Here is a 26,790-nt window from a genome sequence, read left to right as displayed (position 1 = left end):
CCATCACCTTTTCTTTCAACAACATTCAATAAAGGTTTGGGAACTGAGGACACTAACTGTTGAAGCTTTGTAGGTGGAATTCTTTCCCATTCTCGCTCGATGTACAGCTTCAGCTGTTCAACAGTCCGGGGTCTCCGTTGTCGTATTTTAAGAAGAAGAAGAAGAAGAAGAAGAATATAATGCGCCAGACATTGTCAATGGGACTGGAGGCAGGCCATTCTAGTACCCGCACTCTTTTACTACGAAGCCACGCTGTTGTAACACGTGCACAATGTGGTTTGGCATTGTCTTGCTGACATAAGCAGGGACGTCCGTAAAAAAGACGTTGCTTGGATGGCAGCATATGTTTCTCCAAAACCTGTATGTACCCTTCAGCATGAATGGTGCCTTCACAGATGTGTAAGTTCCCCATGCCATTGGCACTAACACAGCCCCACACCATCACAGATGCTGGCTTATGAACTTTGCGTCCATAACAGTCCGGCATTGGGATTGTACAAAAGATGTCCCCATCCTGCGTCAAAGTCTGCGTGGACCAGCTGACTCCAGTTTTCACACAGATCTTTGGAACCAAGTGACATCCCATCCTGCCTCTCCGAAACTCCTGCAATCTCAGGACCGAACGGCATCTGCGGTCACAGAGTCCCTCGACCACCTCAAGAGCGTTACGGGACCCCTGCCGGACCGGGTCTGCGGATGACACAGTCAACATGGGACCGCACTTCATCCCGGAACACCTCGACGGCGCGGGGACCTACGCGAGGACCCTGTTCGTGGACTTCATTCAGCTCTGCGTTCGACACCGTCATCCCCGAACTCCTCTCCTCCTCGCGTGGCAAATAACGAGTCGTGACATTCGCAAGTGAAGGAAGAAGTCACAGAAGGAATGAACAAGCGAAGGTCAGACAGGGAGGCGCCCATCATAAGACGTTTAATAGCGGAAAGAAGACGCAAATCCATAAATATGACATCAAATACAGGAAGTGATAAGAATCAATCTCGATAAATAAGCAATGAGCACACCACGCCAGACGTCGTCTTTGTCTTCATCTTCACGTCGCTACGGTTACACGGCGGCGGATGTCCGCCACAAGCTAAAGCGCGCGTCACAAACGTTTGGCGTTTGCGCGGTCACGACGGCGTCAAGCCACGATGTCGTAGAGGCTTCCCACGCGACACAGCCAATCGCGCAGGGCCTGGCGCACGCGCGCGTCGCTGACGTGGCAGCTCAGCTGGCAGAGGCTCGGGTAGAGCGCCGGCTGGAGAGCCAGGAAGGTCGAGTCCGGAAGGAGCAGGATTCCGTTCAGCAGCGTCGCCACCATGTTGCTCCACGCCTGAGGGACACGCACACACACGAGGGACGTGTCACGTCACGTCACGTCGCGTCGCGTCGCAACACGTCACAACTAGTGTCGCGTATCGTCACGGTCGGGCAGAAAGCTCCTATTTCCAAATTCGCTCCATTTAATTTGGTCACAAATGGATATGATTGGCCATTCCCCACACGGGGGGGCGGGAGGGATCATTTTGACAACCGACTGACCAATCAGGAGCGTTGAAACCGCCTCGCGCTCTTTGACCGCACAACAAACAGGCTGTTTTCGCTTGCGTGAAAAGTTACGGCGGGCGTCGGCGACGCCAGGATTCCGCCTGCCCGACGCCGGCATTGCTTGTGATGTCACGACATGAGACGACACGTGATGTCATGACATCGCATGTCATGACACGTCGTGACGTGGCGACACGCGGCAAGCCCGGCGATAACCAAATCGAGTCGTACTGTGACCTGGATCTGTGCGCGCGCGTCCGCCACAGCGACGTGCCCGTGAGAGCTGACCGCCGAGCCCGATCTGGACCGGAGGACTTCGGCGCCGGCGCTGTGCGAGTGTCTGAGGGTGGGCGGGGCCTGGGCCTGGGCCTGGGCCTGCGTGGGCGGGGTCTGCTGCTCGCGCGCGTGGCGTCCGCTGTCCTGCTGCCGCTTTCTGAGTTTGTATTGGCTCACCAGCTTGCCCAGGCTCCTGTCGGTCGCCATGGAGACCAGCTTGTTCCCGGCACTCTCCCACCAGTCCTTACCTCCGCCGCGGAAGCTGGGAGGAAGACTTCCTGCGCAGCTGAACGACAACACGCACACGTCCGTACATGCGCAAAAAGATCCAGTTCCATATGTGCGTACCTGGAAATGTTTACAATTGCTGTAGATGCCACAAGACGGTGGCAAAGCACTACTTCTGTTGAAATGAAACTCCTCAACTCACTTCCACAGTGTGCCTTGGCACCAAGACACCACAAGATGGCAGCAAAGTAATACAGCGGTGCCTTGTGATACGAGCTTCATTCGTTCCTCGACCGCGCTCGTAATCACCCATCCATTTTCTGTACCGAGGGGGTCGCGGGCGTGCCGGAGCCAATCCCAGCTATCTTCGGGCGAGAGGCGGGGTACGCCCCGAACTGGTCGCCAGCCAGTCGCAAGGCACGGAGAAACAAACAACCATTCGCAAACACAAACGGGGAGATTTCGAGTTGGAAACAAAGTTTGACGGCTAACTGCACGCTGTTGTACTGCACGTACGATGACGAAGGAAGTGGCAATTACGCCCAATGGCCACCGCATGGAATAAGGGCGCTGGGTACTTTTCCTCGCTTGCGTCAACTTGAACAGCTGAAATGGTGAAAAAGGGTTCAATTCTGGACTGAAATGTTCTCAGCCTTTGCACGTTTTCAGGACTAACCTTCAACCAAATTTCACGCGTGTAGAAACGAAACACAAAAATGAATTTTTTAAGAATGAAACTTTTTGTCACACTGCATCAGTTGCTTGCCGCTCCTTCTGGTGTGCACGCCTCGGCCACCTGGGGGCAGTATCAGATGGATTAACTGCTCATTGAAACGTCTGAACTCCCGGGGCTCATCGGTACGGCACTCATTTGAACGGTTCTTCGCAGAGGATAAAGAACCCGTGACAATGAGTACGGTCCTATTTTCTGTCTACGTGCGTTGCGCCACTCGTGCTTCAATTTGGGCCAGGAAAACCTCTGCACACGTGACATCAGCTCGTCTCACAGGACCGCGAAGCCTTACCTGAATCCCGGACTCTGGGCGGGCGTGTCCCCCGGCGCCGCGTGGGCCTCGTGACACACGGCCCCGCGTTCCTCCGAGGGCGTGTCGCCCCCCGCCGACGTGGGCGTGGACGACTCTGACGGCAAGAGCGTCAGGAAGAAGGCGCGGCGGTCTCCTCCTCGTGAGGGCGGCGCGGCGGCGCCGTCCTCCTCCAGGTCTCGATGCATCTGGACGTAGCTGGCGCACACGTCCGCGCTCAACTTGTGAAGTCGCTTCACCAGCCACGCCCAGTCCGACGCGCCGCCGCCCGCCGGCCCCGCGCTCAGGGACGCCGTGACGGCTCGCCACTGATGCCGCTTGTCGCGAGCGCGCGGCGGGCTCACCTACGTGCGCGGCGGGACACAGGAGGGGCATTAGTTCCCGAACTAAGTCACGTACGGCGGTCCTCTCTTCTACTCACAAATTCCCCTTTTGTTTCGAAGCGATCCTGTTCTCTGCTGCAAAACTCAACCGGCTTGTTTTTGTGCTCCCTGAAATGCCCCATGATGCCACACGGTGGCGGCAAAAAGCCCCGTCTTGTTGCCTAGCAACTACACCGCGTTCCAAATGATTCTGACTCGTATTACATAACATGTAGCAGCAACCTTTAGATTAGGAGACTGAGAAACGTTTCGTCGTCGCCGTTTCCGACATTTGATCAAATAAATCAAAAGCGACCCGGTGCCATCTGCGAGACAAAATAGCTTGATTCATAACGCGAAGCGTCAAAATCCCGCTAAACCGGAAGCAACGCAGGCGTCGCTGCTTGGACAAATTGATTTCTTCAATAAATGACGCCAACGTACGCGACAATTTCAAAGCGGCAACTCCGTGTCACAAAGGCCGCTGAGCCCTGCTCGAGATGTTTGGAAATATTTCCCAGGAAAAGCTGTATACTTTCGAAAAGTCGCGTATTTCCGTAAAACATTTCTGAAAGTCATATTTCCAAAAAGTTGTACCTAAAAGAAAAAAAGTATCTATCTGGCACAATGTGAAGTGGCCGTTGGGTCGCTGGTGATGTAAAGAAGCGAATCCTTTTTTGCGTTCGCCAGAAGAAGCCTGGCGGCGAGCGGCACAAAGCGCACGGAAATACACCCATTTTCAGCCCACGTAGTTACGCTTGAGAGAAAAGGTTCCGGAATGGGCGAGGCCAGGCGTACGTGTGGACTCCACACGTACGCCGGCCGGTGTGCTTGCGCACGTCACCTGCGCCGTCTCCTCAAAGATGTCTTCGTCCTCCGAAGACGCCGATCCGGGACCGCAAGATTCCGAGCTCCCGTCGTCTGCCTCGTAGAGAATCTTCTTGACCTGCCGCGAAGGTCGAGCGTGTTCACGGAACAGAGGAGGCGGCGGGGCCGACGAGTAAAAGCGGCGCTACCTGCTGGGCCGTCACGGCGTCGGCCTGACTCGAGATGGCGGCGAGCAGCGCCTGCGCGTAGAGGTTGAAGCTCACGGCCGCCTGGCGGTACAAATTGGCCGCGACGCAAACGCCCGACACCTTCATCAGCAGGTACTTCAGACCCGGACGCGTGTCGAAGTCGCGCGCCGTCCTGCGCGTCGCAACACGTCACATGTGAGGCGTCAAAAGTAACACGTCACAAGGAAAACATCAGACGGACGAGTTACGTCAAAACGAGTCACAGGCAACACATCGCGAGCCACGTGCGAGGGTCACAACATCCAACACGCCTCCGGAAACGCACGTCGCAAGAAACGCGTCAAACGCACAACACGGCACAAGTCCCACGTAAAATGACGCCCCGCCCACCTGTACGAGTCCAGCAGCAGGTCCAGGATGATTGACAGGTTGGCCACGGACACGTAGCGCAGGAAGCCCGCCGCCGGACGCGTGGGTTCAGAGGTCACGGGCGTCGCCCTCCCCTGGCCGTCGGTCTGCTTGACGAACTCCTTCGATCAATCGACCGCTCAATCAATCACTTCATAGCGTACGCGTGCTGCGGAGTGTCGCGCCCGACCAATTCATCGGCCCAAAAAAACGCCATTGTTGTTTTTTTTTTGGTAACAATTTAACACATTACAACATATGTAAAATGCCAAGAAATTGGCTGAGCTTTGCCAATTTTTCTCTCTGCGGTGAAGTTAAAGAAATACTAAAGGGCAAAGTCAAACGTTCTGTTTTTATTGTTGTACGTGCTAAGGGACCAAAAAAGAAGCGACTTTATTCGCTCTATAATTGTGAAACGACTCGGCCGACGAATCGGTTATCGGACATATGAGAATGCGAAAGGGGCATTTCGGGCCGTCGGGCCGTCTTACCTCCAGTAAGATGTGAGAAAGGTTCTGCAGAAGAACTTGATGCGACAGCAGGCTCACCACCACGTTGCGGAACGGAATACTGAAAACAAGCCCACGCGCAAATCTACGGCATGATGAGGACGCGCTCGAAGCTCGAAGCTCGAAGCTCGAAGCTTGTTTTGTGGCAGAGAAAGACAATCTTACCCGACCTTCCTAAAAGCAGGCAGCAGAAGAAAAAGGCAAATATTGAGACAGATTGGACTTGAAGATGACGATGGCGAGCGGTTACGGCGGCTGTCAAACTCCTTTTCATCGTGCGGCGGCGGCGGCGGCGACGACGACTTTGTCCATATACGAGCGCGCTCTGGCGGCACCGAACGCAACTCGCTTCACAAAAAGCCAAAGTTTGCAAATAGTCAACAACGCGCGTGTAATGTTCGCGCCGCACTTGAGACCTTTCCGGGAACAGCATATGGCTCATTTTCATATTTGATCGACAACGGTAGAGAGACTTGGAAAATACAATTCGAATTCAGCCATTTCTTGAGTTTTCTTTTCGGAAATGTCTCCCATGTCGCAAGGGCCACACTTTGACTCCTACTTCCGTACAATCGTGTGAGTGATCGTCCTTCAAACTCAAAGCGTCAGGTGGATTGCAGCAACATCACGAGACGGCTTGAGTGACATTTGTAAAAGAAGCACACACAAAAAAAGGAACTCGTGGGTCAAAAAGGGGCATTTGGGTTCGGTTTCACGGAAAAGGCCAATCGAGCAATATGAGAAAATCCAAAAAGGTCAGAAAACAGGTTGAAAATCATCAAACGTCATTTCGCACACCCAACGGAAACAAACTTTTTTTCATTCAGAGATACGACTTTTTGTTCGCCATTATGCATAACAAGTGCCAATCGCTCAAATATCCCGTAGCCGTCAAATTATTGATTTGCAAAAGGCTCTTTACTGTTGTTGATCAAATGATAGGATCTGTCAGTCTGCGTTGTAGCGCCCCCGGTGGCCAAGGCGGGCACATCACCAGGAGCAGCACAATGGCCATTCCATTGATGCAGTGTGACAGAGAAAAAGTTCTTTCTTTTTTTTTTATTTTATTTGATTGAGTACTTTGAGTTACAAGCACGGCCACGGAACAAATTCAACTCGTACCTCAAGGCCACAGTCCAATCGTTTCATTTTTGTTGGAATTTTGTTCAAAGAAAATTTGTCATTTTTCGTCCATATTTTCTGCCGAATGGAAAAGAAAAAAAAAAAACAATTGGCGGGAAACATGAAAATGAAAAACAAAAAAAAGCCAACTGTGATGATCTGGAGTTTGACACCTGTGAACTAGCACAAACGTGCATCACCTGTTGCGAGCGTGCCCGTTGGCGTGGCGGTCGTGCGGCGGCTCCATGATCAGAAGACACGACGGCGCGTGCTCCAAACCGTCCTTCAGGTTCGGCGTCTTTGGGGAACATTGACTGTCCAACGTGAACACCTGACACGCGCGCACGCACACACACGCACACACAGCATAGATCAGTGACGTCACACGACGCCAGCGTTAATGATATATTATAGTTGACACGAGAAGAAATGTCCACAGCAGGCGAACCAGCGACCAAAGTGTGAGCGGCCCGCGGGCGCTTTGCACCCTCTGCCATCTGGCGTGTGTCACTACTCGTCGCTGGCGAAGATACATGTAGAAGGATGAAAGATGTGATTTGCGGTCAGAAGAAAAAAATCGGTCGGGCTCACTCGCGGCGTCGCTGACGTCTGCCGGCGTTCATTTCGGCGGCGCCGGCTCAATTTGTTTTGGGTCCAGAACTTAACTGGATGCACTTTAGACATCGAGCTCCGCATACGCGCGACCGATATCGTCGCTACCGGTTGGAACCACCGTATGTCCAAATATGGTCAATGTCCTATTTGTCACAAATGGCTACTTTTGGTGTGTTATTTTCCCACATTATGAACCAATTTCAAGTCTCTAAACTCTCTTGAATGCTCAACTGTCAACGGAGAAGCGCGGCGAAAGTCCTCACTCGCTCTGCGGGAGTCGTGCGGCATTTTGTCGCCTCAAGATTGAGAGAGACACGAATGACACGTCTACGGTGTATACGGGGGGGGGCGGGCGCAACGACAGTAACGGTCGCGCGACGACTTGACGAGCGGTGCGGTCTGCCGGCGGTCCGGTCCGGTGACGTTGTTGTCGCGTCGCTTTGCGCGAGTGACCTGCTGCGCCATGGCTCGGATCCGCCAGGACTCCGCCTCGGCCGACGCAGACGGGGAGGGAGCGGCCACCTTCACTTCGCAGGCGTCGCCGGAGAAACTGTCGGAACCGCTCTGGAAACACGACACCAGCTTCTACGCACGCACGCACGCACGCACACACACACACACACATTACATGTGAAGGTCAGTAAAGCCTCGTTTTTGCAGAGGTGACCTTCCGGAAACCACCGCAATAAATGAACTCCACAAAGTAGTGACCAATTATTTATTATCTACATTTAGAAGTTTCATATATGCAATCAAATCGATTTCAATTATTGGCAGTTGTTATCCACGGAGCTGCCAACCTGTAGGAATTCAATTTGTCAGAATTTCCATGTTTTCAAAATGTTGTCAAGAACATTAGTGTGGGACAGTTATTATGTAATAGGATCAAAATGATTCCGCAAACTGTTCAATTGCACATCATCATCATCATCATCATCATCACCACCATCGTGACTCTATAATCGTAATCGTTACATGTCATTTGAATGTTTTGATGACATCAACCTTGTAACGGCGGACGGAGTTGCAGCCTGAATCAAAGTCGACGAGATTTTCACGCGCCATCGGCCCCAAGATCCGTCGGCGGATTCATTCGCCGGCACCAATTCTGTTTTCAGCCTTGCTTCAAAAAAAGTCAATGCTAACTCAACATCAACACAAACAAATGACATTGCTGCTGGAGTGAATTGGACAATAGTTTTGGTTTCTACTTTGTGCAAAATACTTCTGGTACAGATGTCTGCGCTTAATGAAGCATAAAATTCATCCAGTTTGAGAGTTGAACTTCTTTGGCTGTTTTGCGCCTTCAGGACACAAAAGCTTAGCAATTAGCATCATCCTTCTCCATCTTTTCCTCGGCACTCCTCGGCCTTCCATTCGCGATAACGTCAACGGGGCGTGTAAGACGCATGCTAACAAGTGTAGCTTATTCGCTAGCACGGAGGCGGCGATCAGTGACTGACAATGCGGTGACGCCGGACGCAAAGGCAAATCGCGCCTCCCGGCTGCCACGTCATAAAGTAGGGTGCCCCCAAGCAGCTTTTTTCCAATATAGTGTTTATTTCGAATTCATTGATTTTCATTTTCGTCACGGTGGCCGGACACAGCGCCATAGGCTGCTGGTGATGTCGGACACTGGATTTCTTTCTCCACCGATATCCGGAACAATCAGCGCGAGTGATTTCTGTTACATAATACGGAGGTTCTGTAACATTTGGCAGCTCTGTGTCCATCAAAAGGTCATCATTGCATCAAAGAAAAAGCCTTTAAGTGATATTTGTCAAACGTGTCTTCCCCTGTAGGTGTCGTGGTTTGCAACGTGTTTTGTGAAGATGCTCATGACATTTTTTCAGCTTGAGCTCTGGTTGCTTAACACATTCGCTGCCATTGACGGCTTTAGAGGTCAAATATCCACGTTAACTGGGAAGGAGTTAATTTGTCTTTTCCATGCAAACTAACAGAAACGCATCTCAGTATCCAAACAGTTTGGTTTTTGGCTTCTTTTCGAAACAGTCCTTTTTCACTCCGGTTGTCTTTACCGTCGCTAAGTTGTTGCAATACACCAGGGGGATCTGTGCGCTGAAGCGCCAGGATGAGGCAGCCATTTTGCATTCACACAATAGCAAACAGCAACATAAATGCTGTTATTTCTGAGATATGAATATGTATGAATTTGTCAACGTGTTGAAGCTATTGCATGTCTTTACCATTATTACAATTGTGTAAAGAAAAGAGTGTCAAGGCTTTTATGAGTGGTTGGGATCATTTATGCACTTCAAACTCACACCGTTTTCATGAAGCTGGTAGTGTGTATGTACTTGCTTGTGTGTGTAGTTGTGTGTGTGTGTGTGTGTGTGTGTGTACCTTGACAGGCTGTAAGGTAGCGGAGAAGGCGTCCCGCAGGGCACAACAGGCCAACCTCCACATTTCCTCCGTGAACACCGGACCCCCCGACACCAGCACGTACCTGCGGCCAACACGCCACCATCATGTCAACGCCACGTGTGTGTGTGTGTGTGTGTGTGTGCGCGCGAGACCTGATGCAGGAGCATCCCACTCTGGAGACGGCCTCAGCCGGTTGCGACACGCACGACACCAACAGCCTGAAGAGCTCCTTCAACATCACGTCGATCCAAAACTCGCAAGCTCCATCTGACGCGCAACACAACATTCCAGCTACGTTCGTAATCACGATACGATACGACGGGAGAGGCCGTGACACATCGTAAGTGACGCGAAACAAGAACGACGGGCGGAAACAGAAAGGCGACAATGGAGCAGTAGACTGCTTTGTGCGACACGGTTCCCCTTTTCGCCCTCAAACCGCCGAGCAGTCGCGGCTGAAGACATTCGGGCAGCACCGATTCTGGGCCCGACCGGTCCCGAAGCGGTGTCGGGCGAGAACAGGGACGGCCAACTTCAATGATGGCGCGGGCCACAAGTTTTGGGTTCCCTGGTGGACTTTTCTCTTAGCGCAGCTTTTGGCTTTCTTCTTCCCGCCCATTTTCATCACGGCTCTGGCGCTATCGTCAGCCGTGTCTGAAAAGGGTTTTTAGAACTTAAAACTGCTCTGTTATGGCAGAGGAAATTGATTTCAATATTTGTTTTTAAATGAATCTAGGGGCCAATCCGAGTGTGGGCGTGGCCATGTTTCCTCTACTACGTGTACAATAATGCTAAAAAGAATTTCCCTAAACTGAATTGAGGGGCCGGTCCAAGTGTGCCGGGGGGGCCGCCGGTCGCCCCCACCCTCGGGCTAGGATCACGCCGTCCCGCCCCGGAAGCGCCTCGAGATACCGGTGACCCGACTTACGGGTTTTTCCAGACGCGAGCCGTCGATCTGCCGGGTTTTTGACTCGCGAGCCCAAACTGGTTACGTGTAGAGTGCTGTGTGAGTACCGCTTTCGCTAATATAATGAGTCAATATTCTTCAAAAGGAGGCTTGACGCTGTACGTTGGCGTTGAAAAGTCAACTCGAAAGCAAAGAGAATGACACGACCAGCACGGCCTCCCTCAAGCGTACGACGCAAAGCCAACAATTCATCGGGCCAACAATTAGATAACATACATTCAAAGCTAGTTAGAACCATTCCAAGTTGCACACAAGTGACGGCCAGAGAAGTTACGTCTGCAGAAGATGCAAGACATTGTCGGCGCGCGTCACCTGCGTGTGTGAAGGTGTTGACGTGCTCCACCACCAGCTCGCAGCAGAGGCCGACGGCGTGTTTGAAGTTGGCGGCGGCCGCGTCCCAGTAGGCGTGGTCGCCGTGGCTACGCTGCAGCCACAGCGACATGACAGGAAGCAGCAGCTGCACCACGGCGAAAATCGCGAAGCCCGGACCTGCCGGACGAGAAAATCACAGCAAAAAAGACGACGCTTAGAACGTCACCCCAAAACCGCAGAGTCGGCGCTTTCCGCGAGCAGCGGCTGGACGAAGGCGGACTTCCTGAAAGTGTCGCCGCACGACGGCTGGGGCTGTCCACAAGTACCCGACAACAAGAAGGCAAAAAAATATATGGAAATGGAAAGCAATTTAGTCGTAAAGTTACATCCCCCTAAAAAATTAACGGTTGAAAAAAAAACGATATATAAAGGTCTTTTTCGAGACAACACTGCACTGAAGTGTAAGAGGGTGCATGAGGACATTGGAGTTGTTGAACACATCTAGCTCGATGTAAATCCCAAGAAATAAACACTGGAATTCTCAACTTTGGATCTGACGGCCGAATGTCTTCAGTATACCACAAAAACAAAGGAATTGTTTGTTTTTGCCGTTCCAATACTTTTGGAGGGGACTGTAGGCGCTCACCGGCACAATTCCAACGTGTTGACAATTCCCAGTTGTCATTTCAAATGAAGGAGCGGACCGGCGTCAACACGGAGCCCTGGACGAGACTCGTGACTAGCGGTATCATCCTGATCATTCGCGTTTGTAAAACAAATGGGTATTAGTTAGGTCGACTACCGACTTGTCGAGTCGACGGTCGTACGGTTGCTCGTCCCGAATTGAGGCGGAGGCGGACAATCCCGATCCTCGCAGGTTTGTATTAGTCGAGTTGAGGCGGGAAAATCTCAGCGGAAAAAAGGTCACCTGGCACGACGGCGATCTCTCGCAGCAGGACGAAGAGCAACTCCAGGGTGGGCGGCTGATGCCGGCGGGGGCAGTCGGACACGGCGGCCGTCAGCTGCTCCAGAAGGAGAATCCACACCTGGATCAGACCTGAGGGACGGCGCCACACGTCAGCAGGCGGCCCGGCGGGCGCCCGTCCGCCCGTCCGCCCGCCCGCCCGCCGGGCTCACCCGTGTCGTCGTCAAAGTCCCGCAGGACGCCGTCCAGCGCGTCCTCGCTGCCCGCCGACAGCTCGCGCGACCTCGCGGGCAGGCTGGCGAGCCGCGCCCCCAGGAACACGGGCTTGGACGGCATCTTGTAGATGTTGGCCAGCAGCTGAGGGGAGGAGTCTCGTGACCGACGGCGAGCGGAAGCCGGCGGCCGGACAGGAAGTCGCTCGGCCGAACAATACGTGTCAGTTCGCACGATCATCATCGTGCTTTCACGTACCGTCGGGCCGATTGAACAATTCAAAGGTTACGCTTTTAAAGACTGGTGAAGATTCCGTTTCTCACCTGGAAAGCTCCTTTTTTCCTCCTGGAAAGGAATATTTGGCAGACCGTTCGCTGTTCCAAATGAAGTTTCATGACATGCGTTTTGTGAAGAGCGACATAGGATTTTTCTCCTCTCGCTTACTTTGCCTTTTCCGTGAAAACAAACACAAATGCATCTTCGGCCCGCCGCAGTCGACGCCTGAAGAAGCATTTGATGCTGTATATACAATATATCGTACTTGATCGCGTTTCGCTAAACCATCCCAAAAAGAGCAACAGTTAGGCAAGAGGCGGGTTGCCAAGGCGAGCGGACGGGACGCGGCTGAGAGTAAAAGCGCCACTGCGGATACTGGAAAGGAATCTGGCTGACTCGTCATTTGAACGTAGCGGCGAGGTACGTAGCGGTCGTTAGCGTACGTTTGGGTCACGAGCTTCACTTTTGTCATCCTCAGGCGCATGAGACGTGACGAATGTCGCGAAGGATTGACGCAAAACATTACGTGAGGCTTTATACTCGCCGGTCCGCGTCGCTTGCATAAAAACCCGCTGATGTTTTTTCAGCGTGACTGAAAGCTCGCGTGCATTCGGGATTGGCTGTTGAAGGTTTGCGCATCTCGCAGAGATTTGCGACGGAGGGAAGACGTTCCGCTCACCTGAGAGCACCTGCGCAGGTAGTCGAGCGCCGGCAGGCAGAGGTCGACGGAGCCGCGGGACGACGGCGTCGCGCAGTCGTCCGTCTCCTTGCAGTCCGCCTCGCCTGACGAAAACCAAAGCGAGTCACACGCAAGTCACCTTTTCCACAGTTCACGACGTTACGGGCCGGCCTCGTTCCCAAACGCTTTCTTCGTTGAGATCGAGAAGGGCCGCCCGTGGCCTCAAACCGGATACAACGGGACGAAACCGGAAGCACGGCTCGAAGCCCGAATTCGATCCGTCCGATGCAATTAGCGAACGGCAAAGGGCGGGAACGCTCACGTGACACGCCGGCTCGAAACCTCGACCCTGGCTCGGAGCTCGAATTTCAAAGCCTTACCAGACCGGAAACCCGACCCGGGTCAAAGGTCAATTTGAATCCCTTCATCCAACACGGCGGCGTGCAATTCGGCTGTCGACGGGGTGTCTACGTCTGCGTTTCTGTCTCTGTGTAGGCGGGTGCGTCCGCACGCCCCGCCCCCCCCACCTACCTAAGCCTTTGACGAACTTCATGAGGCACATGATGTAGTCCGTGGCGGCGTTGGCGAACACCTGGACGTCGTCCGTGCCGACGAACGCCTCGAAGACGTCAAAGACGGGCGCGGGACGCTCGCCTGCCGACCACGCCGCACAGACACGCCGTCAGCGCGTCGCCGCCCGGCGTCGCGTACGTCGTGTAGCGTACCTACCCGCGCGGTATTCCCCCGGCGGGGAGTCGCCGGCCTCCATCTTGGCGCCGTGAGCGGTCCTGAGGGCGCTGAAGAGCGGACGCCAGCCGGACAGGATGCGAGGAGAACACATCTCCACCAGCTCGCCGATGGACGTCACCACCTGGACGTCGAGGGCAAACAAACGGGCGCTTGGCGTTCGCCTGGCATCCTTGATCACTCGTGTGATTGTAAAACAGAAAAACGTTCTTCTCTTTATTGTCGTAAGACAGGGGTATCAAACTAACACATTTTTGTCGCGGGCCACATTGTAGATACGGTTTTCCATTATGATTGTGAAACCATATCAATGTTTCATCGCCTCATCATATTCTTACACATAAGACAACAAATTGATGGACAACTAGTTTTGCAATCAGAAGTCAGGGATAACGGTTTGTTCAGCTATTGTTCAAGTAACTGTAAAAGGGCTTTGGAGGCAAAACACGCTTACAATAGTTCCTTACTATTTATTACATATGAATATCAGACAGCAGATTTGAGCAAGAATCACGGAAGTTCACACACATGATTTGCTTTCGCGGGCCACATAAAATGATGCGGCGGGCCGGATCTGGCCCCCGGGCCTTGAGTTTGAAAGCGGTGTCGTAAGCCTTAAGGGACAGAAATGTTTTTTTTGTATTCGTGATATTGATTTTTTTTTTTGGAATCAATGGGCCAATTCATCGGTTATGGGAATTTTACAGGCGTCGACGTTCGGCCGTCGGGCGGGCGGCGAGCGTAGATCTGCGCCGTCGACATGAATCGCGGTTCACCGAAACGGTGCAATATGATGTTTGACCTTGACGGGGCGCTAGACTTGGAACAGCCTCTGGCGTGCAAAAGAGGAAAAGGGGCGTAGCTCGTGCGCTCGGCCGCATTTGACAGCCGGCGCCCGCGTTTCAGAGCGCGTAGCCGGCACGAGGAGGGCGCGCGAATGACAGCTCGGACCCGAGCGGAAAAGCGCGCGGCTGCGTACGTTTTCCGAGTGACGCCGCAGCCGACCGGCCTCGGAATCGGGCGGCTCCAAAGCCTGCTAAACGGCTCGCTCGCTCATTTTCGAACTAGCCGGGCAGCGAGAAGGTCAACTAGCGTGTCTAATAGGTCGCTAGGTTCGTAGTCTGAGAACCCTTTGGAATGTCTTCATTCATTTGTCATCAAATGTGCTCTGATCTTCATACAACCACAGAAAGAAACAGTTGAAACTAAACTATAAAAAAAAGTAACATGCTCCCATTCACAGCAACGGGAGGAAGGAAAAGGTCACTGTACTGCTTGACCCTTGACCCTCGGGCAGCAAAAACCGCAGACGGACGCTTGCTGTCGTTGCCCCTCATCCCTTGACATTATTTTCAATCCAAATATGAAACCATATCATCGTTTTTGTGGGTTCAATTCAAGCAACTATTTCTTCTCGCCATTCCGATGAAGAGCAGAGCACATTCGATGACAAACTTACGCAGAAATGTTCAAATATTTCCTCCCGCCCCTCGAAGGTCGTATTCGGCTACGATGGAAGCAGTTGGCTAAGCGAGCGGCCGGTCGCGTCACCTGGTCCTGGACGTCGTCGTCGCAGAGTTCCAGCTGCATGATGTGCTCGAACGGTCGGAAGAGCGCCTCGTTGAAGCGGAAGTGAGGAGGCTCGCTCCGCCCGCTCAGAACCTCGGTCAGGACGTCGTGGATGAAGGAGACCGCCTTCTGCGACACGTGACGCTCCTTGTGGCACGCCGCCTGCGGGGGTACGCGTGTTTCAAGGCGTCCTCGCGCACGGGCAACGTCAGCGCGCCGCAGTAGCCCACCTCCACCAGGTGCGGCGCCACCACGCTCCAGGCCCTCATCTTGTGCAGCAGCGGTCTGTCGTCGTTCCGGACGATCCTCAGCGTGGCCTCGCCCAAGCGGAAAAGGTGCAGCGAGCTCCGACGCGCCCACGTCGACTTGGCTTCTCCTGCGACGCCACGCGATACTTCAAACCCAGATTTTCCCGTCGCTTCCTTTGATTTCTTCAGTGACCGAACAAGCCGTCGCCATTTGTTGAACATATCAACTTCCACAGAAATATTCTTTACAGGTAACGTAAAAACGTGGCGGCGCGGCGGCCCGACCGGTTAGAGCGTCTGCCTCACAGTTCTGAGGACCGGGGTCCGATCCCCGGCCCCGCCTGTGTGGACTTCGCAACCCGTCCGGTCGCTGAAAATACGAGCCGTCGTAGGTCGGCGGATGGACGGCGCGTTTGGCCGCCGTTCGGGGACACGCCGTGAATGGGGTTCTTCTGTGATACGGTGCATCATTGGAAAAATGGACTGCGAGGAAAATGACTATTTGTATCAGAAAGCTTTAGCTCAAACTCTGACACTGTCACGATATGGAACCTATTTTGTTTCCCAATACAAGAATAGATGAGATGAAACATTTGGTGAATCGAGTCAGCCAGAGCGGCAAGGAATGTCGTTCCTGTCTTGGTGTTTCTTTGCACATGAAGGACAAAAGTCCTGTTTTTGTTTCAATTCCGCGTTTGAAAGAAAAGATTCCCCATCATGTTGCAGCTGGCAACGATGGGGAAAGGGAACAAACGCTGACAACTCTGAGCGAGTTCATTTTTGGAACAGTGAACTTCGGAACCGCTGGCATCGTACGTGTTTGCGCGTGCGTACCCGGCGTGGCGAGCGAATAGTCTCCCGTGTCGGCGACGGCGTGGAAGAGTTGGCGCTGAGACGCTTTCCTGAGCTGCTGCAGGAAGGCCACCAGAGACGCCAGGTTGAGCTTGACGGACGCTTCTTCAAACAACCTGGCCGAAAAATGGAAAACGCAGCGTTAGCTTTGTTTGGTCATCAAGCGCTGCTGCAAGAAAGAAAAGGTGTCAAGACAAGTCGGAAGACGCCCGGACGGGACGTCGCATCATGGACTCGTTAAGGTCGACGGGGTGGAAGAAGCAACGGCAAGATTCTCAAAACGAAAAGCTTGCGCGATCCGTCGTTTCACGTCAGCGGCGGCTTGAGCGTTTGACGACGCGCAGGAATACGCGACGACCTTCGCCGTTCGACTCGCGTCTCCGTCAATTCGAACTGAAGGCGGCGCCGCAACCTCGACGTATGAGTTCAATTTGTGCCGTGACACAAGAGCGTCGCTTCTCTCGCCTCTCGCCCGAAGATAGCTGGGACGGGCTCCGGCATGCCGGCGACCCTTGGGAGGAGAAGCGGTACTGAAAATGGAGGGATGGATGGATGGATGGATAATCCTCTTTTCGTCTCGTTTTTTGTGTGGTTTAATTGAAGGAAATTTTAGACAGTGACACCTCACCTGAACTGTAGCCATCTGGAGACACTGCTAGATATAACTGCGCGTCTTCTGCACAGCTATGATAGTCAACAGGAAGGTAGCATATACAAGCTGAACAGGAGGGGTCCAAGAAGTGACCCTTGAGGGACCCCCTATGTCATTGCCATTCGATTGGAATCAAATCACGAAATCAATCCTATCCTCCAGGCAGGACTTGAACCATTTAAGGACTCTTCCGTTGAGTCCTGGCCACGTTTCCGACCTGCTCAGCAGTATGTTACGATCTCCTGTATCAAACGCCGCACTGAGCTCCAACGAGACCAGAACCGACATCATTGCCGTCACAGTGTGTAATTCTCTTTGTTTGGTGTGAAGTTTGACAGTCAACTGAATTGGCAATTAAAACAGCGCGGCGCCTGTTTCAAAGAATTTGAGGGATGGGGTTAATGGTCACCTGTCAGCCTGCGTAGACAGCGCGCATACGGCCTTGGCCGCTCCAGACCCGGTCATCAGGCTTCCGCCTTTCAGGTCCAGACCGCGCCCGCCTCTGCCGCCCTGAACGAGAAGCTCCCGGATGGTCGGCGGCGGCGGCATTAGGGGCGAAGTCGGGCCGGGGGCCGGGGCGTCGGCTTCGACTCGGGCCTCGCCGGCGGGCTCCGGGGCCCGGCCCGCGGGCGCCTCCTGCTGGCAGCGCCGGGCGAAGGCGGGCGGCGGCGGGGCGTGAGACGACGGGTCGCTGAAGTGGGCGTGCTCCAGAGAACTGACGTACTCGCTCACCCTGACGCGCGCGCACGCGCACACATAACATAATTGCTTCATTCGTGATAATAATACAATAAAACACAAGTGATCACATTTTGAATTGAATCATTTTTTTTATTTCATTCGTGTTTTCTTGACCTACGAGTTTTATCTGTTCATAACCAATTTTCCCAATTGAAAAGCAATAAAAATGCATCTGTTCTCGCCAACCCGAAAACTTCGGCCCGACCGATTCAACGGGCAATTTCTTTTTTTGCCCACATGAACACATTACAACAAAAGACAACGACATTCAGTCAAACAACAGTACAATTATACATATACATTTTAGTTTAGATGAATCGGCCGATTAATTGGCGATCGGAATTTTATGCTGCCAAATTTTGGAATCGGTATCAAAAAAGAAAATCCATATCGGTCGGGCCTCCCAAAAACATCCCAAATTTGGTTTGCCACACGTTTTGGAACCCAAAATTGCACCGTATTGTAGAAAAACGTCATGAAAGACAACGTCAATAAATGAAGTGCTTTTGTAAAGTTTGGACCGGCCACAAGGCTCGCCGACAAGCGGTTCGGGTTAGTCCGCGTGTGAGCTTCGGGGTGCGAGTTGTGGGCCACAGCAGCTCCTCACGAGTTTGTGTGTTTGACTGTTCAGTAAATGTTGAAGTCAATCCGCGGCGGTGGCTCTCCTTGCCCCCGGGCCAGGGCATCGCACCGCCGTCGGCGTTTTTTGGAAGCTCGCTTGGAACTCAAATTTTGCACGGACCAAGCGACAGCTCGTCACTGAAGAATCGCAGAAGTTGGGGCGCTCGTAAGTCAAGCTAACACCGTGATGGCGCAATTCATTTCAATTTTTAAACATTGATCAAAATAGACACGCGTATGTGTGAGCGTGTCGTCTATCGCTTTGTGTGCGCGTGCCTGTGTGTGTGTGCGTACACACACACCCGGACAAGACGCGACTCTGCGTCGGACGCCCACCTGAAGACGTGCGTCCAGCAGTCGCGGTTGTGACTGCCCATCTCCAATGCCACGTTCAAGATGGCGTCCATGCACAGCACGTGCGCGGTGTGCAGGCGGACGCCGTGCGGGCGCGACATCTGCTCCAGACGCTGCTTCACTACAAACACACACACACACGCGCACGTGAAGTCGTCGTCGCCGACTCAGCGGCCGACGGAGTTTCTCGGAAAACATCCGCGGACGCCTGCTCCGTTCGTTATTCCCAATCGAAGGGAAACGATTCAGCCGCCACATCGACGTATTGATCGACATCCCGAAAATTCAGGGACATCTATCTGTGCTCGGCTATTGGCTTCCCGCGGGACACTTAAACGGGTAATCGATCAATTGTATCGATAGCAGGAAATAATGCATTGGATCCGATTCATTTTCATCGGATCGATGACGGGAAAGACGTCCCACTGAATTTCCCTTTGCAAATCAATAAATCCGTATGAGAAATATTGGCACAAGTTATCCAGCCGACGGTCGTGACGGTTTCCACGCGCGCGATCACCTTGCGTGACGGTGACGGCGTCCCCCTCCCTCTCGTCACGCTCGTCGCGCACGCAGGAGGCGGCGGCCATTTGCGCCAAGGCCGACGCGCAGTTGCCGGCCACGCCTGCGGGCATCACACACAGCATACAGAAACGAGCGGTTAAGATGTGCGCAGGACAACGTGCCGCTTCAGCGCACGCGCTCATACACACACAGACGCACGGACGTGACGACGGACTTCGAGGCGGCGTGTGTGCTCGAGAAGCGGCGCCGCCTACCGAGGGCGCAGCTGAGCGTGGCGGCCTGTCGGAGTCCGTCCAAGCTGAGACAAATGGCGTCTCTCTCTCGCTGGCTCTGTTCCCTGGCGAAGAGCAGCGAGGTTCCGGAGCCGCCCGCCACGCGGCCCGTGAGCGGCGCCGACAGAACCTCCGTCAGCTCGCTCCACACGCCCGTCAGGAGGAAGCGCGAGAACGCGGCGCCTTGGGGAGGAGACCGGCGTTACCGTGGCGACACGCGATCACGTCCCGGCATATTGACCCCGCGCGGTACGCACCCGCCGCGACGGCGTCGCACGGCGCTCGCTCGCGGGAGGGAGCCGATCGGCCGGAGCTGCCGATCAGCTGACCGCCGATCGCGCTGCTGCCCAGACCGTCGATATCTGCGGGGAGGGGCGAGGGCGGCAGTTATCAGTCTGCGTGTACGCGTGCGTGCGTGCGTGCGTGCACATGCGGTACCGGTCAGCATGGTGATGAGAGGCGGCGCTTTGTTGTCGGGCGCCGCCCGGTAGCCGGCCTGAGCTAGCAGGTCTCGCTCCAGAACCTGATGGTAAACCTCCTCGATCCACGCCTGAGACAAGACCACCAGCACGCCGCTGCTCTGGATCACGCGCGCAAACTCCTTCTGCAACACAAACACCAAGCAGGAAACGGTCGATAATCGGGAAACGGACACACAATGGCGGCCACTTGGCAAGCACCACGGCGCCCTCACCGGGCCGAGGGCAGCAGGGAGCGCCCGCAGATGGTAGAAGTTGCAGTTGCACAGTTTGAGGTTCAGCAGTAGAGTGTAGAAAGACAACAGGTAGACACCGTCGGCGTTCATCAGTGATTGACAGCTCAGAGTCAGCCCCGCCCCCACGCCCGGCGAGGGGAGCCCACCTGTCGAAAAAAAAAAACACGCTCGGTCGGTCAATGCAAATCTTCGAGGCACGACGGGCACGTCGCACGCGGGCGCTGACCGGCCCGCAGTCCCGAGCAGAAGTCGCTCGAGAAGTTCTGCACGCGTCGGTCGAGTTCCGCGGCGGTGGCGTCGAGGGCGAGGAGTCGCGGCAGCAGCGCGCCCAGCGAGCGCACGAACAGACGGGCGCCGTGCTGGTCGGCCTCCTGGTGGCACAGCAGCTTGAGCGAGAGCGCGGCGGCCGGGCGAAGCGAGCGCCGCGCCAACGCGTCCGACGGACTGCGCTCGTCCTCGTCGGCCAGAGCCGCGTCGTCGGAACCCGCGTCCGATACGTCCGAGCGGCCAGAGTCCTTCTCCGCCGCCATCGAGTACTGCTCGCACGAGTCCAAGTCCGTCCGAGACAAGTCCTGCTCCTCCGCACTGAACACGCGCACATACAAGCGCGCACATATTCACAAATCCATATACAGGACACGCGTACGCACACCCACGCGGACACACACCTGAAGTTGCTCTCGCTGCAGCGCGATGTCGGCACCTGCTGCGCTCTGCTTCTGGATTCCACCGACAGGAAGTTGGTGATGTCGGGGTACGCCAGGGCGTGGCTCCGTTGGACTACATCGGGCGGGGCCGCCTCCTTCCCGTCTCCGCCCTCCTGCCGCGGACCCGCCTCTTCCTCTTCTTCAGGGGGCGCGCAGCTGCGGGGGTCGCCCGCCGCGAGCTCCGAATCCAAAACGCCGCAGCCCGTGTCTGCGGTGATGCTAATGCTAACGCTAACGTCGGGACTACGCTCCAGGGGGGCGCCGGAGGGGGAGGCGTCCCGGGGCGGCCCCCGGGAGGACAGCACGCGTCTCTGCCACAGGAAGTCGGCCTCGTTCACCTCCGCGGACGCGCGAGACGACTCGGTGCCGTTCTTCAGCTCGTCCAGGCGGCCGACCAACAGACGAACCTGAACGCACGCCAGGACGCGGAGTCATGAGCGCATGATGTCACGTGACAGGATGTGACGGGACAGGACTTCCCGGGACATCCTGTCGTGTCCCGTCACATCTGTAATATTTGCTGCATCAGGTCACAGAAGATGCGTCAAAACACGTATACCTGCTCCGGCGTGAGGCCCCGCCCCTGCGACAACTCGTCCAGCGCTCGCAGCAGAGCGCACGCACACGACACGCTCCAGTAACACGCCTCCACGCCGCCCTTCACACACGCCTGCTTCGTGCCGTCCATCACACTGAACACACACGCTCCAAATTATATCGTCAAGCAGATGAGGAAAAAAAAAACGAGCCGACTGATCAGCATTGTTTGAGCGAGAGACGGGGCTTAATCACGTGACGCCGTGACACGGTATCATGCAACGACGCCATCTTGATAGCATATCGGTCACTACGTGACTGGGCATTGTGGTCCATGCTAGCTGTCAAAGGTCCAAATATGTCAATCGACCGATGACGGGTATACTGACAGCCGCAGCAGGTCCAGGTAAGATTTTCGTTTGGAGAAGGATCGCTTCCTGTTCTCGGGCTCGGCGAGGCCTGGTCCGGCCAGGTCGAACAGCCTCTGAGGACTTCCCAGAATCTGAAAACAAACATCGCACGCACGATTTCACGGCCGGTGCGGGACAACGCGGCGACAACGCGGCTCGCGACGACGCAACGTCACAGGACGCCGGGCTCAAATGTCGACGGGACGGCCCCCCACCTCCTTCATGATGCGTATGGCCTCGGTTCGGTGTTGAGGCGGCGGGTAGAGCAGGATCCTGTGGTAGAGCGACTGCAGCACGGGCTTCATGGACTCCACGCAGCTCACCAGCCGAACCAACTCGGCCGCCACGTAGCACACGCTACGTACCACCGGCGCGATCCTGGCGGGGGCGCCGGACGAGCAGCCCGAGCCTCGGCCGCGGTCCGACGGCGCCCCCGCGGCCGCCTCCGCCTCCTGTATCGCGCCTGGAAAACGCGCCGTTACCGTGGCGAACGGGACGCCCGGCGGTCGCCGTGGGAACCTACCCGGGAAGAGTCGCTCTGCCTCTGCCGCCCCCGTGTGGCCGTGGTGGGAGCTGACGGTTATGTCGTTGACCGGATTTCCCATGATGGCCACCAGTGACGGACACAGCTGCTTCCTGATGGGAAGAGAGGGGGAGGAGTCTCCGTGATGATGTCACTCGTGCCGCTAACATTATACTGTGTGTGCATGGGAGATTGCGTGTGTATTTGTGTGCGTGAGTGTATGCGTGCATGTATACGTTTGTGCGTAAGAGTGTGCTAACGTGTGTGTGTGTGCGTACGCGCACGTATGCATGTGGGTGTGTGTACGCGTGTAAATGTTAGCGTGGGCATGTGAGTGTGTCTGCATGTGTGTGCGCGCGTGTGTACCAGACGAGATCGGTGAAGCGTCTGGACAGGTGCATTGTGGGAGGACAGGAGCCGAGCACGGACAAGATGCTTTCCAGGTAAAGAAGCTGCAGCAGCTGCTTGTCACTGAGGATAAACGCACAACATCGGACACATCACGGTTAATCTGATGCCCCTGAACGCATCGCGCGGAGACACTACAGGTGTACGCCACGTCCGGTGCTGTTGCCACGGTGATGACACGATGTCATATTCACTTACCAGTCGACCGACTCCAGCTTGTCACAGAAGAGAGTCAAGACCATCACGACATCATCGCACAGCGCCTGGCTGGTGGGCGACACGTCTGCGTGTCACACACACACACGTCAAAATGTAACACACAAATGAAGTTATGACACACTTCAAATTATGAGAGGATTTGATGTATTGAGAAGCGGGGTGTGTACCTCTTCTCTGCAGAGAGGGGGCAGTCGGCTCTTCTCCGTCCGCTTCCTGCGGACGACACGTCACAACTTTTACTCCAACCTGCTTTGTTCCCAGCTAGCCTGAACTCATCACACAATGTTGTGACATCTCTGACGTGCGTGTGCGTGTGATGACGTGACCTCGTGTCTGTGCCGCAGCCGCAGTGTCAAATCTCCCAGAATCTGACTGAGGGTGGCTCGGACCGCCGTGTTGATGCTCCGCTGATGACAGCTGCGCGCGTACGTCTCCATGCACACCTAGACGCACGCACGCACACACGCATTTCAAACGAGACAATGACGAGACGTGCTCTTAACTCAAATCATCTTTCCCCATTGAAAGGAATGAAAACCGTACAGTATGCGTATACACACACACACACGCATACGACAGCAGCTAACCTCTCAAAATCACACACAAAGTGAGAAGCGCTTCGTTACCTGCGAGATGCGTAGGACGGAGTCTCCGTTGATGTCAAAGTTCGGCGAGTAGGTGACGCACAGGAGGACCTGCAGGGGGCGGAGCAAGATGCAAATCAGACGGCGGCGGCGGCGTGAAAACGAGGACCGACGTTCTTACCTTCATGACCTCCACCTGCAGGTCCTCGTGCAGCGCCGGCGTCACGCGCACCGCCGCCAACACTTGACTCACAAGCTGATTCTCCACAGGCTCCGCCTCCTCGCCGGCCCCGCCCACAAAGCGGTCCTCGCACAGCAGCTTCTGTTGGGAAGACGCGGCCGTCAATCGCGGCGGCTCTTAATGCGAGACGGTCGAACGGGAAGCACCTGCATGCCGCTGAGCGCCGTCTGGCCGAGCTTCACGTTTTTGGACTCCAGCGCAATCTGAAGAGGCAGAAGACAGCGCGCCCTGCGGGCCAAACGGCGCAACATCACGACCGTCGTCCCGGACTATACGTACGACATCTGAGGCCTCTCAACGCAACGTTACACGCCTTACCGTGTCACGTCACGGGACATCACGCGAGTGTAACGTTACATTGTGATGCGTCGACATCCCGTGACGTCACGCCACATGAGGTGTCAGTTACCTGTCATTCCAGAGAGGAAAGTGTTCTTACCGCAGCTCTGCTGGCGACAGTTTGCGGCCCTCCAGACTTTCTGGAGAAAAAAAAATAAATCCAATCAAATTCAATGTTGTGATGAATTTCAGTGGCAGCGGATTACATGCGTGAGTGAGGCAGCTGTCACGCAGTCAACACGCAGCCGTTAGCGAACATCGCTAAAAGCAGCTGCGGCCTGCGTGCACGTGAGCGTGTGCACGTCGGCGTACCGACGCAAGACAGAGAGCGCGTGTGTGTGTGTGTGTGTGCGCAAGCGATTTATTGCTTTTACATTACCTGACGTAGCAACAGCATGTAGCTAAATTAGCTTAGGGACAATGTCCCCAGTAAAACTAGACCCTAATAGTCTTCATAATAATAATAATCTCAATCATTTGTCAGGAAGTGGAATCTCAGCTTCAGGAGGAGCAATGTGGTTTTCGTCCTGGCCGTGGAACGGCGGACCAGGTCTACACCCTCGGCAGGCTCCTCGAGGGTGCGTGGGAGTTCGCCCGACCGGTCTCCATGTATTTTGTGGACTCGGGGAAGGCGTTCGACCGTGTCCCTCGGGGGGGTCATGCGGTGGGTGCTTCGGGAGTACGGGGTACCGAACCCCCTGATACGGGCTGTTCGGTCCCTGTACGAACGGTGTCAGAGTTTGGTCCGCATATCCGGCAGTAAGTCGGACTCGATTCCGGTGAGGGTCGGACTCCGCCGAGGCCGCCCTTTGTCACCGATTCTGTTCAGAACTTTGATGGACAGAATTTCTCGGCGTAGAGGGGGTCCGCTTTTGATGGCCTCAGTATTGCATCGCTGCTTTTTGCAGATGATGTGCTTCTGTCGGCTTCGTCAGAGTGTCATTGTAATTCCTTATGTGTTTTTTGGGGACATACTTAGCAAATAAAGATGATTCTGATTTGCACCAAAACAATGTGAAATTTTATATTTATATTGGGTGATTGGGCGACAACCGGTTCAGGGCGTACCCCGCCTCCTGCCCGATGACAGCAGGGATAGGCTCCAATTTTCAAACCGGCGATATAGCAAAAATAGACGACATCATTGGACAGAGATTGAGAACATGAATAAAATGAGGCTCAGTTTGTAAGAATCGGATTCGGATGAAGGATTTGATGCCGCAAAGCGGCCCGTAAATCAATCGGAAACGTGCCGACTCTTTGGTCGTAAAATGTCCGTAAATGAGTCGAACTCGTCGAGACGAAAATGTGATGTTTAAACAAGGCCGGTTTCGCATTTTGGAGGCGTGTCAAGAGCATCGGCGCAATGATGTCAAACTTCACAGAAAACGACAAGAAGAAGAATAGCTCATCGCGTCCATGTACTTTTCAATCGTGGCAAGATGTGACTGGGATGCCGAAATCGAGGAACATTTTCAGTTTGGGCGGAACCACAGAAAAACTCATCCCAATTGAACATGTCAAAAACAAAAAAAAGAGGCGCCGATGAACGTCAACCTCTCGGCGGTTCATCGACGTCACGTGACGCCGGTGAACGTCAACCTCTCGGCGGTTCATCGGCGTCACGTGACGTCGGTGAACGTCAACCTCTCGGCGGTTCATCGGCGTCACGTCAACCTCTCGGCGGTTCATCAACGTCACGTGACGCCGATGAACGTCAACCTGTCGGCGGTTCATCAACGTCACGTGACGCCGATGAACGTCAACCTCTCGGCGGTTCATCGGCGTCACGTGACGTCGGTGAACGTCAACCTCTCGGCGGTTCACCAACGTCACGTGACGTCGATGAACGTCAACCTCTCGGCGGTTCACCAACGTCACGTGACGCCGATGAACGTCAACCTCTCGGCGGTTCATCAACGTCACGTGACGCCGATGAACGTCAACCTCTCGGCGGTTCATCGGCGTCACGTGACGTCGGTGAACGTCAACCTCTCGGCGGTTCATCAACGTCACGTGACGTCGATGAACGTCAACCTGTCGGCGGTTCATCAACGTCACGTGACGCCGATGAACGTCAACCTCTCGGCGGTTCATCGGCGACTCACCGCAGGCGAGGACGCAGGCGTCGCGGAGGCTTTTGTGCTTGTGGCCGGCGGCGTCTTTGTGGAGCCCCCGCAGGATGTCCTCCATGGCGGGCGGCTCGTGACGCGGGGTCCGCTCGGTGCGGAGCGCGGCCGGCAGCATCCCGGTCCCGGTACCGGTCCCGCCCCGACTCCGTCAGAAACACGCTGACGTCATGGGGCCGCAACCGTTTGCGTCTTCTTTTCTTCGACGTCTGCTTTTGTTCCAATTTCGGAAACGTCAATATAAACGCTTTTGTCCGCCCACACCGGAAGACGCGTCACTTGAACGGAAGTCAAGCTTGCTTTCCATCTTCACAGTAAAAGCATTTATTAACGAAGCAAATTGAAGTTCAACATCGAATGCGCTAGAATTGGCGACTTGTCAACTCACCGCTGACTTGAAGCGGCCAGATGATGAAAAAAGGGCCTTCTGAGCGGCTCGTCTTCATCGCCATCTTCACCGAGACACAGGCTGACCCGAAGCTGCCCCGAGTCACCCTCGTGACGATAATCCG

At 54.7% G+C, this 26,790-nt stretch overlaps 1 protein-coding gene across 1 annotated transcript; it reads right to left on the bottom strand.

Moving 5' to 3' along the window:
• Positions 1 to 901: 901 nt before the first annotated feature.
• Positions 902 to 26,790, bottom strand: arfgef3 (ARFGEF family member 3). Its single transcript, XM_061789925.1, has 44 exons — positions 26,667 to 26,790; positions 26,258 to 26,585; positions 24,250 to 24,289; positions 23,957 to 24,038; positions 23,751 to 23,891; positions 23,612 to 23,680; positions 23,312 to 23,428; positions 23,153 to 23,198; positions 22,965 to 23,049; positions 22,725 to 22,829; positions 22,359 to 22,471; positions 22,051 to 22,298; positions 21,815 to 21,927; positions 21,448 to 21,580; positions 20,850 to 21,295; positions 20,408 to 20,766; positions 20,161 to 20,327; positions 19,905 to 20,070; positions 19,724 to 19,828; positions 19,449 to 19,649; positions 19,190 to 19,294; positions 18,652 to 18,790; positions 17,363 to 17,686; positions 16,284 to 16,417; positions 15,432 to 15,577; positions 15,184 to 15,363; positions 13,615 to 13,756; positions 13,417 to 13,539; positions 12,886 to 12,989; positions 11,930 to 12,074; positions 11,721 to 11,849; positions 10,793 to 10,969; positions 9,666 to 9,780; positions 9,493 to 9,595; positions 7,582 to 7,713; positions 6,714 to 6,844; positions 5,557 to 5,565; positions 5,374 to 5,452; positions 4,865 to 5,004; positions 4,475 to 4,646; positions 4,303 to 4,404; positions 3,079 to 3,440; positions 1,787 to 2,111; positions 902 to 1,334 (listed from the first exon to the last, which is right to left on the bottom strand). The coding sequence occupies exons 2-44, from the start codon at positions 26,394 to 26,396 to the stop codon at positions 1,143 to 1,145; spliced, it is 6,585 nt and encodes a 2,194-aa protein (XP_061645909.1). The 5' UTR covers positions 26,397 to 26,585; positions 26,667 to 26,790; the 3' UTR covers positions 902 to 1,142.

This window comes from Phyllopteryx taeniolatus, chromosome 11, assembly GCF_024500385.1.
Source record: "Phyllopteryx taeniolatus isolate TA_2022b chromosome 11, UOR_Ptae_1.2, whole genome shotgun sequence".
Lineage (NCBI taxonomy): Eukaryota > Metazoa > Chordata > Actinopteri > Syngnathiformes > Syngnathidae > Phyllopteryx > Phyllopteryx taeniolatus.
Note: the sequence above shows the minus strand (reverse complement) of the source record. Positions and strands in the feature narration are given on the sequence as shown.

Excerpts from the sequence above, each read along its gene's own strand:
- arfgef3 (XM_061789925.1), bottom strand. The coding sequence starts at position 26,396 with ATGCTGCCGGCCGCGCTCCGCACCGAGCGGACCCCGCGTCACGAGCCG. Across the intron at positions 21,581-21,814 it reads TACCTGGACCTGCTGCGGCT|TGTGATGGACGGCACGAAGC; the intron begins GTCAGTATACCC and ends GTGTGTGTTCAG. Across the intron at positions 4,405-4,474 it reads ACGCCGTGACGGCCCAGCAG|GTCAAGAAGATTCTCTACGA; the intron begins GTAGCGCCGCTT and ends CCTTCGCGGCAG.